Genomic DNA, 12066 nt, shown 5'->3' with positions numbered 1-12066 from the left:
TATGGTTTTATGGGTAATCCATTCCAGAACAATATATTGGTTTATAATCCACTAATTATAATACATTAGGATTTGAATTTAGGCATACATCAGAATAACATAAAATGTGCATGTGTTTTTCCATTTAATTCTGAACTCTTTATTCTGTTTTGTTTCTGGACCAAAACCACACTATGTAAGATGCATTTGTTAAAAAGATCTTGTCTATTTTAACTTTGCTTTTCATCTAAAACTTAAAATTAGCTTGTCAAATTACACAAAAATATCTACTTGGATTTTAATCAAGATTACTTTCAATTCATATATTTGGAGTGATAATGAGCTTCCACTATCACTCTCTGTGTACTTGGGTTTTCTTGAATATGCCAGAAGAAAATTTTATCATCTTCTCCATAAAACCCTAGACCTCTCTTGCATTAATTCATAAGACCATTATAATTTTTGTTGCATTGTATTGTAAAGTTTTAAAGTTTCTATTATTCTGATTTTACATATTGATTTTATATCCAGCAACTTTACTGTATTCTATCATTATTTTCAATGGAATGTTCATAGATTCTATAAAATTACCATTTTGATATCATTTGAGAATGAGGATTTTGTTTTTATCCATTCCTGCTTTTAAAGAGAATGCTTCCAAGTAGTCATGGTTAAGCAAAGCAACTGTAGATTTTTTAATACATACTTTATCATTGTATGAAATTTTAGCCTTTGTTTCTTTGTAACTAACAAGCATTTTTAAAATCAATAATTGGTATTGAATTTTAGAACTATTTTTCTGTATCTAAAAAAATTCTCACATAGTTTTTCTCCAATGATGATTTTCTGAGTCAAAATCTTTCTGTCCTGCTATTTACCCAATTTGTTTATAAGGTTTATTTTTGATATTTTAAAGTTGCCTCATTTTTCATCTATCTTCACAATATACTTAGCTTATAATCATGATTTCTTGCTGTATTGTCTATACATTTCTAAGTATCTAGTGTTTTTATGGGTAGAGATGGGATTTGTTTCCTTAAGTTCTAGATGTATTCATTTATTAAAGATAAAAGTTCACATTGGAGTCACATTTTTAAATATATTTTCCATATTTTCAATGTTTCCAGATCCATTGCCTTTAAGTTTTCACTAGCATCTCAATTTTTTCATTCTACTTTAACTGTTATTTTGCCCTTTAGTCCTTTCATTTATTAGTTTAATAATTCATTTAACAAAAAGCACTAGCTTAGCGCCAGAATTCTGCTTTTACTTCTACTGCTTCTGTATTTTTTTCAAATATGAGTAAATCACTGTTTTTGAACAGATTTTCTCATCTCTAAAATAAATGTACTATTTCCTTTTCAGCTCACATTTTTTCAGCAAGGTTCAAGTAATATATGATTGAAAATTTTTGAAAAACATTTTGAAAAAATATGGTAAGAGGAAAGCAACCCAAGGATTTACAGGTTTATCTGCAATATTTTTTTTAACAAATGTTATCCTTCTAAGTATCATGGGCATGTTTTGGAACATGAATGAGAATTAAACAGCTTGCATCCTCCATAGCAGAGTGAAACTTCTAAAATCTTATGTTACAAGTTATTTCTAGCTGATATGAGAACCAGCACTAACCAAGATAACTATTTTGAGGACTAACATGAAAAGGTGTTTAATAAAGCAAAAATGCTGTGCTTTTATTTTGGCCCATTAATATACTCATTTTATATTTTAAAAAATGTTTTTATTTCACTTTTTTTTTCTTTGAGAGAAGGACAGCACAAGCAAAGAAGGGGCAGAGGCAGTGGGGGACAGAGGATCCAAAATGGGGTCTGTGTGGACAGCAGTTGGCCCAAGGAGGGGCTGGAACTCACGAGATCACAACCTGAGCCAAAGTTGGATGCTCAACTGAATGAGCCACCCAGGCGCCCCCTTTTAAAAGATTATAACACATAAGGGGTACCTGGGTGGCTCAGTTGGTTAAGCATCTGACTTTGGCTCAGGTCATCTCATGGTGAGCTCAAGCCCCATGTTGGGCTCTGTGCTGACATCTCAGAGTCTGGAGCCTGCTTCAGATTCTGTGTCTCCCCTCCCCTCATGCCCACTCTCTCTCGGCTCCTCCCCTGCTCATACTCTGTCTCTCAAAAATAAATAAAGATTTTTAAAAAAATATAACATTTTAAAGTAGCTCAGATAGGTCCTAATGAGTTATTAGGACCAATACTAAATTATTACTATTAGTGTGTGCAAATAAAGCTCTTCTTGAATACTTAACTAACAAAGCATACTTTATTTTCAGGGTCTTTATCTTTGTCAACATCAAGTAACCATTTAATTAGGTTCCTGACCTCCAGGTACATGCTGTAGTTAAAATGCAGTATCCAGGGAGTTAAAAGGTATGCATTTGTGTCCTTTTTAAATATGAAGATCACTAGTTAGAAAACACGAAAAGGAAGAATCTTAAAAATCCTGAAGTCAAATGGATCCAGTAAAGCATTGAGGAGATCTTGCAAATACCTCATTTCAGAACATTAGGTTAGCACCAAAAACATTTAACTCAAATCTAAACATACAAAATAAAAACCAAAAATATTTGGTGCAGCTGCAATTAAATGTTAGGTGACTCAATACCATGGTATAGGTCCATAACATCCCTGAGGTATTGTGCTAAGATGGTTTTCTCCTGGCCCCATTTCTATGATAATATTTATTCATCTAAATATTACTTCCAATTTGGGGCTATTTCTTTAACGAACTGCAACATTTAGCAAACAAGTAATTTTGAACAGCACTAAGCAATACGTAACAGTTTCTAAGTCAAGTGCTCCAGCTCTGGATTTGGAACTGAAAGTAATAAAAATTCTCAGAATTACTCTAAAAACAAACTAAAAGACCTAAAGAGTTGGGGTAAAAGAATAATTAAAAGTATTGGGAAAAAATTACCTCTAGAAAGGCCGACTCATTTTCTGCTATTAATCATGTGTCTTTTGAGAGCAAGCATGTTAGCTTGAAAACGTGGTAAAATGTATATATTATGCTATCTTGAACTCCACTCAAAGAGAACTAACTCCCACACTGGACTCATTTAGTGACAGGCTTGGATTATATTTATTTTACCACCTAGTTTGTTTTTTTCATTGGATGTTGTAGAAAGCTAAATGTGTAGGACTAGATGGAGAAATAAAGTTGGACAAAGTTCCTCTACTTTGATAAAACTCCCATTCAGGAGAAAGTGATAAAGGTTCAACAGCAATTCAACATTTATTTTACTATGTCAATACCTGAAAAGCATGTACAATCTTAAAAGATGAACATACAGTCTAAATAAAGTCATTTTTTAAAACTTTATTAGTACTGTTTACCAATGGGGAGATGCAGTTTATTTACACCAGCAGCCAGAGGGGCAAGGGGAATACACAGCTAGCAATCTGTATAGGATGGACTACTTATGCAAAAATAATAATCTCCAAAACAAAGGACAGTGGTGAGCTTCACTACACTTCCCCAATGATCCCAGCATGCGATAATGCCAGGCAATGGCCCCTGGACATGCGGTGGTGGGAACTAATGTATGGAAGAAAAAGCCACAAACCACAAAAATTTGTAAAGAACCCCTTCCCCCCATACACACACACACACTCAGATACATAATAGAATTACAGGGTGATCAATATACTTGAGGAAGGAAGGAAGGATAGGAATTCTGCTGTTAGAGGGAGGACAGGTAGGGAAAGGGAGCGTTCCTAACCACTGTCAACTATATGGTAGGGAGCATTCACTCCCCAGAAAAGAAAGGAGTTAGTTTATCCCCTCAGGGCACCTGTTGGACCTAGCCCACTTGATACCCATCCAGGACAGGCCTAGGGCTACTGCCCTAATAATGGGAGGGCAAAAAACAAAAACAATAACCAAGAGGGAGGTAATATGAACCAACGAAATTACTTTCCACTTCTTCCTCTAACCAAGAGAAAGACCAGAAAGGAAACAGTATAATATCACAATCAGAGCTTCCTCCCTGAAGGAAGAGTGGACCATGACCCTACCATCAGCCTGTTTCCCAGATGTTCTTTGGGAGTAGGCTGGAGTTTTACTTAGATCTTCCTTTCCCTCTGTATCCCCTTAGAAGGAGATGTCTATAAAGTCAAGGGCAGATAACCCGAAATTATTTTAGCTCTTGCTGAAGTTTAACTTTCTAAAAAGTTATCATAATTCTTGAAGACCAGTCTGTAACTACATCTTAACCTTGACCAGAACAATTCTAGGGGGAGAATGCAATAATAGTCTTGAAGTCTTATTATTATGGCCTTACTGTCTATATGTAACACAAATCAGTCCATAGAGTCCAAACAGTTCCTTCTGGGATGAGGAAGGATACATGCACAGCAAAGGTTAGAGAAAATAGATCAGGACCCACTCTGTCCCTGCGTGTGTCAGTCAGCCTGTATTGGTCTTCTGCTTAGGTCCTAAGAGGCAGTATCCAAGTGGAGGTGGGAAGATGTAACTCCTTACGAAGTAAGACACAGCAGGAAGGCATCTGGCAAGGCAGTCCTATAGGAAAATGCGTAGGCATGACACTGCCTTTCATATACAAAAAATTATGTTCTCTCCCCATTTTTATCTGAACAGAGGAACCCCCCAGAAAGATTCTTCTCTGGATCTCCTAAAAGGAAAAAAAAAAAAAAAAAAAGGAAGAAGTAGTAGTAGAAAAAGAAAAACTTAAAAGAAGCCAGGAGAGGGAAACTGGGCAGGTTTCAGAAGCAGGAGCATCAAGAGAGATGAACTAAAACTGGTTGGTGTGAAAGAAAGCAGGGTGGCAGGCAGCACCTAGAGTCGTGAGCTGCACCAGATAGGCAGTGGAGCAGGGGACAGTAGGAACATGGGGCCAAGCCAGACAGATGAGGCTGGGCCCCTTACTGGGGCACAGAATGAGGTAAGAAAACATTTCAAATAAAGCAGCACCGTTCCCGCTCACGTTGGGGCTCTCACCCCTCTACACTTCATAAACCCTCGATCAGGGAGTAAAGTGGAGGGTAGTTTTGATATGTGGCTCACATTTCCCATCCTTGCCTATCCCATTCCCTGACTTCTGACAACAAAAGGACAGCTCTTGTTGTCAAGAATGTCCAAATGGGACTGAATGGAAGGGGCTGCCCCTCAGGAGGGACAGAGGTGGGGACAGTCTGTATGGTCACCATAACAGAGCTTCGAATGACCAACCCAAGGAACAGGGGCATTCAACAGGATACTGCAGTCAGATGAGAGACGACCCAGTCTCGGTCCTTGGCTCCTAGTACTAACCCATGAACATGGAAGGTAGCTGGAAGAGGTACCCTCTGGGCTCAGCTTTCCAATCACAGTCTCCTGCATAGCCATTATACTCTTCTGTAATTCAGGCCTGCCCCTGGCACGGGGGGCAGGTAGTGACCTGGCATAATGACCAAGTCAGACACACGGACTGGCTAGGTAACTAACTAGTAACTCAGAGTAGGAAAATGACTGCCCCACCAAACTGTCGTTCACAGCATAATATATCCAGATAGGAATCTTGCAGTTTAAGAGATCGTGCATAGTTGCAGAGGCCCCTGCTACCTCTTCAAGGGATCATAACTAAATCCTCAGCCTGCCTGGATAACCAAGTTGTCCATTTACCAAGCCTATGCCAGCGGGTGGGGTTCAAGACAAAGGGCTCTGTTCAGCAAAAGGTTAGCCCTTGTGCCCAAGTCTGTTCAAGTCACTGTAAATGCTGGACCTTTGGGAAACTGGTAGCTTTGACCTTTTTCTTCTTGTTGGAGCCAAGATCGCAGAGCTTCCCCTACCAGATTCAGCTGTAATTCTTTTCCTTGGTTTTCCCAAACTGGAACTGTTAATATCCAGATCTCATACCTGACTTTCATGTGTCTTGGAGAAGTCCAAATCGGAGGCTCAGAGATCACAGGAGCAGTCCCAACGGAGGCCCAGTGAGTAAGGCCCGACCATCAGCTATGTCCAAACCTTCAGTTATCCAGAAAGCCCTTGACATCAGGCAGACCGCAAGGCTGAGGAACCAAAGGATGTATATGCTGGGTACACAGCTGCTCACCTGTGCACTGGACACAGTACACTTGTGCACTTCCCGGTGTAGAGCTCAACCGGCATGGTACGGTGCACAGGATGCACAGCTCCTCCTGCCCAGGGTTTCAAAGCTGATTCCAGGTAATATACTTATAAAAGGATCCGAATTCCTAACTTCTCCACTTTGGGTTTTTAAAGGCTAGGATCTTCGATGGGAATTGGGACTTTTGTCTTATTTTATTTTATTTTTTTCTTTTTCTACTTAGATACCTAACTTCTCCAAACCACAGGACCGGTCTATGTTACTGTCCTGGTCACCCTCTGACTCTCTCATGTTGCAGCTACTGGAATTCTGGGGGTGAGCGTTGCAGCTGCTGATCAGGCCCATTCCCCGATTCTCCCGGAAGGGAGCAAAGCGGGAGGCGGCACGCTCCTTTATCTTCCACAGGCTGAATGCCAAAATCCTTCACGCTACCAGTTTCTGCGAACTCCAGGTAGAAGTAGCCACACTTGACTGCCCGGTGCACCTCAAAGCAGAAGCCCAAACAAGAATCCTCTATTAGGTCTACGTATATCTCCTGAGCGATGGCCTCTAGCTTGTTAGTATCCAGGTTAGCCAACGAAATTTCCTCCATTTTAATTTGTAAACGACTGTGGAGAGGGCGCTCGTATTACTCACAGCAGCACCGGCACCAACACGTCGGGCTCCTCGGGCCGCGCCTAGGCCTACAGGCCTGTCAGGGCCGCGTCCTCAGGCGGCGGGGGCGGAGGCGTCCGCAGGGCGGAGGCAGAGCAGCGGCCAACGGCGACTGCTCCGGAACCTCAAGTCCTTCAGTTTCTCCGGGAGTCTCCCGGGGTCTGGGACTTTGAGCTCAGGCCGGCCCCAGCCTCACCGCCAAACGGTCCCCGCGCCTCAGCCAGCAACCCCGGCCGCTTCCGCTCCCAGGTCCGGGCTCAGCCCCGCCTCCTAACTTCCGCTCCTCAGCCCGCCTGCGCACTGGCTCCGCGCAGACTCGCGCCGCTTCTCCCTCTGCGCAAGTCCCTGGGAAGCCTCGCAGTTTATATGAATTCGTTTGGGTCGAAGAGCTCAACGGACCTGACTTTCATTATCTCTAACGTAAATGGATCGCAAGAATGCTGTTATTTTCCGTTATTTTATTTGTGGATTTAAACATTTCGCTAATGAATTCAGCACACATGCTTAATTGATTCTCCATGAAAATGGCAAATAATGACGTGCACCTTTGTGATAGGATCCAAAATACGATTTTAGGAACAATTCTTCGAATACGTTAGAAAATTTGACATATATAATTGACTTTTAATCATCTATAGTTAACTGCCGCACTTGTCATTTAAGTCCACTAGATGGTGCAAGGAAACAAATTACAATATAGTTTACCTTTCAGTCTTAAAAAAATAAGTGAAGAACTAGGCACTAAAGACATAATTCACATATATTGATCCCATGAACCTTATACGTTTATCTCATTTATAAGACTATTAATTCAGCGTGATTATAAGTAGGTTATCATATACATCTCTCAAATAATGCAAAGAGAAATTTATATGTCCATTCTCTATTAAACAGGGAGGAAACCTGATATATGTTAAGTACTCTGGGAAATGAAGCTTTTCCCAAAATTATGCAGCATGAATAAATCCAGTCTACCTAAGTTTAAGTCCTAGATCCAACAATAGGTCATTCTGTATTTCTTTATCTGAAAGCTAGTCTCTATTTCATGGTTAAGATTAAATGATACTGTAAAAACTCTCTTGTGACAGCGCCATACAAGTAAGCAAATATTCAGTAAATGTCAACTAATTTAACCCTATTTGGTTTATGAGAATCAGTGCTTGTAGCCATCCAAATTTTTTATTGTATATTTTATCATCTTAAAAATCACAAATTGGCAGATATAAAAGATTTTGGAAGCACAGGCCATTTAAGATTCACGCATGATAAAATTTTTTATATAGGACAGAATAATTTTTCTACCACAGCTATTGTTTAATTTATATGTTCTCCATTTAAAAATTGGTACCATATTTTGATATGTCGGAATCTGCATATAGCCATGTGCTGATCCATAAAATATAATGATTAAGTGCACAAGCTCTTGAGTCAGATTGCTTCCTAACAGTTACTATCTGTGTGAACTTGCTCTATCTACTTATGTAAATCTGTTTTCTCATTGCAAAATGTCAGGGACAGTTCTCATCACATAAGTTTGTTGTGAGATTTAAACATGACAATGAATATAAAAGCTTTCACAAAGTATCCGACAAAAGTATATAATACTGTATTGTTTACCTACTGTTGTGATATTTCTGGTTAAGAAAATACAGATGTAAATAGAACTGCTTCCACTCACTCCTTTTCTCTCATGCCCTCTTCAAATCTGTTATAAAGCAATACTTCTCAAACCTTAATGTTCATATAAACCATTCAGAGATCCTTTAAAATGCAGATTATAGTTCAGTATGTCTCATGTAGGGCCTGGGTTTCTGCATTTCTAACATACTTTGATGCTGCTGGTTCACGGACCACTTTGAGTAGCAAGGAATTAAAAGGGCTTGATAGTGGACAATTGTTCTTCATGGTGATTGTCTCCCATATAATTTGTTCTTGTCAAATTATCATGAGAACCTTTGCATATTTGATTTTGATGAGAGAGAAGAAAACATGGTTTCTCTTCTCCTTAAGTCCTCCTTATATTGTGAGAGCTAGAAATGAAGTCCTCACTTTATTTAATGAGGAGGGTCATCAATAAAATGTACTTCAAAATATATATAAGCAGACCATCATATTAACTGAAATTCAAATAATCAGGATGATGGCTAGGTTTAGATTTTCTGTTCGTATTTTATCCTATTTACTTTTAGAACAGCAACACTTTCATGACGTTGAAAATTTGCATTGATGTTCATTGTCACCTTATTACCTCTATTCTATTTGTTTCATTTAACTGGACTGTCTTACTTCTTACTGAAATGTACTGAAAGTCTTTTTGTTAAGTCAATGATATGCCACGAAAAGTAGTTAGAAGGAACTCCTTAGTTCTATTGCAATTAATAGGGTTGAAGATGGGGCCCCTAGGTGGCTCAGTCGGTTAAGTGTCCGACTTCAGCTCAGGTCATGATCTCACAGGTTCGTGAGTTCGAGCCCTATGTTGGGCTCTGTGCTGATGGCTCAGAGCCTAGAGTTTGCTTGCAGTTCTGTGTGTCTCTCTCTCTGCCCCTCCCCTGTTCATGCTCTCTTTCTCTCCTTCTCTCAAAAGTAAATAAACATTTAAAAAACAGGGTTGAAAATATTTAAGCTTTGGTATAAGAATGAAATAAAATAAAATAGATATTCTCCATTATTCAAACATTTTTTCAATATAAAGCAAGTGATGGGGATTACTTCTTCATAAGTAAGTGATCTTCAAACAATATGTACATCATATAGGTTTAAAATATTTAGTGCACAAATTAAGGCAAGCATAAGGAATTTACTATGAAATTTTAATTGTCTTTATTTTCTTCCCTTTCAGCTGTAATATATGCCCTGAGAAAATCTGCTCTTTCAAAGAGGAACATGTTTTAAATTGTTACCTGGTGGTTTCTATTAAAGGATGAAAGTCCATAAAACAACTATTTTTTAATAGTCACACATTGTGTGTGTGTGTGTGTTTATGTGTTCACATAAAATAGAAAAGTGAGATATTAGAGTGCATCATGGATAGACCTGATAGCCAAAAGAGAGGGATTGCTGTCCTATTTCTGCTACAAATTTATCAAGTGACTTTGGGCAAGAAGGTGAATTCACATTTGTAAAAAAAGATAGGTGGGCTCATGGTTTCTGAATGCTTCTTTTAAAACTAAATTTCTGTGAATTGGGTAATCTGAGAAAATAGGTTTCAAGTTAGGGATATATATATATATATATAGTCCCACAAAGCTTAAATGTTAGATCCTCAACTGGATGACTGGGGGTATTCTTATTACAAACTAATCTGCTCTCCTACCTAGGGCATCTTGAAGGACCTTCAGGGTTAGGAAAATTATTCATCTACTGAACACTAGCTGGGTGTTGTAATTATCTTACCTAATATCCGAAGATGTTATTTGTAGATGTTTATTTTTAGTTGAAAAATTTAATTCCTGTAACTATTTTGACTCCTATGAAATTCACTTTTACTTAAAAAATATTCATTAAAACTTTATTTTTTTTCTTTACTTACCCAGATACTTAAAAATAGTGAATAGCAAATCACAGAGGGAGGGGACATTTGGCCATACGGTCTTCTTACTTTCACTGGACCGTGATTTATGTTAGAAATAAGCTATGTAGTATTATACCTTCTTGTCAATAGTTTGCAAAAAGAAATGTGTGTGTGTCATAAGTCAACAGTAAGCATTCACACGCCTTCCCAGCCATGGCCAGCTTGAAGTTTCAAATTCATCCTCTGCTGAAATCCATTTTTCAGGATTTGCATTTAAAAACTGATTATCATGCCTTGCATGAGATTCTGAGATGCCACAATTTGATATTAGATAAGGGTGTCATGCTAAAATTGCAATGTCTAAAATAAATTTACGATTTTAATCTGCCCTACTAAACTGTGAAATCAAGGTGACTTAGTGAATTTTGGCATTTATAACAACTCTGGCTTCTGATCTTCTAAAGATAAAGACACTGTAATCCTGCTAACTATAGTTAGTAAGCAGTGTAGTATATGAATAAAGTTTTTAGTACTTAGGTTAACATAGGCATTTTTAAACAGTTCATCTTTCTTTATATCAATTGTCCAGACCAGTTTGATCTACAGAAGGGCTCTAGAGGATCATTATTTTCATACACTTATATGTACAGAAATATGTTTTAGAAAACATTTTTAAAGTATTTATGACATCTTATAAGTTATAATCTATTTCTTAAAACAATATAATAATTGTTGCTAGACCCTCCCTGTGTGGGAAAGTGCATGGTTGTGCAGAGAAGGATATGTGTATACCTTACAATTGGACACAAAGAAGGGGCCAGAAAAATGTAAAACTGAACACAGAAAATAATTTCTGATTAGGTAATATGGATGTGGCAACAATTAACAGAGACTTTTTAAAAACCTCTGTTGTAATTTCAAACTTACAGAGTTTCAAGAATATTAGAAATAACTTACATATATCTCTTCTTCACTCAAATTTACTTAACATTTTGTCACGTCTACACTATCCCTCCCTTCTTCTCTCCCTCTCCCTCTCAAATTTTCTTATCACAAACTAATCTGAATTATTGTTGTTCCTAATCTGTTGGATAATAGATTACAGATATCATGCCCTATTACCTCTAAATATTTCAGTATGCCTATGCCATAAGGTTGTCAACATTCTCTTATCAATCACATTACAATGATCAAATTTAGGATTTTGGCTAGTTTAGGAATTGACTAATACTATTGTTTAAAATACAACCCATATTCAAATATTGCCAAATATCCTAATAATGTCCTTTATAACATTTTTTTTTTCCTGGAAGAAAATCCAGAACTAGATGTTGCATGTACTTGTCATGTCTTTGTAGTCTCTTTTAATCTGGAACAATTATATAGCAGAAAAATTTGAAAATAAAACAATGACGTACACAAGTTCAAAGACATTCAATTTCAATAGAATAAAAATAGCTTTAAAGACTTGTGGTTTCTCTAATGAAAGACTTAATTATGGTAAAAAGTTTTTCTCAGCAGATCAGGGTGAACCTGGGTGGCTCAACTGGTTAAGGGTCAGACTCTTGGTTTCAGCTCAGGTCTTGATCTTAGGGTTCCTGACATGGAGCCCAGCATTGTGCCTGGGATTCTCTCTCTGCCCCTTGCCTGCCCCTTCTCCCTCTCTTTCTCAATAAATAAATAAAACATTAAAAAACAATGAAGAGGCACCCGGGTGGCTCAGTCTGTTAAATTTCCAACCTTGGCTGTGGTCATGATCTCGCAGTCTACAGGTTCAAGCCCCACATCAGGCTCTGTGCTGACAGCTCAGAACATGGACCCTTCTTCAGAT

The 12066-nt window shown here is 38.1% G+C and overlaps 1 protein-coding gene across 1 annotated transcript; it reads right to left on the bottom strand.

The window, feature by feature from the left end:
* Positions 1–3301: 3301 nt before the first annotated feature.
* ATXN7L3B (ataxin 7 like 3B) lies at positions 3302–6974 on the bottom strand. The gene has a single exon (XM_039223639.1). It carries the CDS (start codon positions 6660–6662, stop codon positions 6369–6371), a length of 294 nt encoding a protein of 97 aa, XP_039079570.1. The 5' UTR covers positions 6663–6974; the 3' UTR covers positions 3302–6368.
* Positions 6975–12066: the final 5092 nt, after the last annotated feature.

The sequence above is a fragment of the Hyaena hyaena genome, unplaced genomic scaffold (assembly GCF_003009895.1).
Source record: "Hyaena hyaena isolate Hyena2069 unplaced genomic scaffold, ASM300989v1 scaffold_1403, whole genome shotgun sequence".
NCBI classification, from domain to species: Eukaryota; Metazoa; Chordata; class Mammalia; order Carnivora; family Hyaenidae; genus Hyaena; species Hyaena hyaena.
Note: the sequence above shows the minus strand (reverse complement) of the source record. Positions and strands in the feature narration are given on the sequence as shown.

What these genes read in the sequence shown, in the direction of transcription:
- ATXN7L3B (XM_039223639.1), bottom strand. Translation starts at nt 6,662, where the DNA reads ATGGAGGAAATTTCGTTGGCTAACCTGGATACTAACAAGCTAGAGGCC.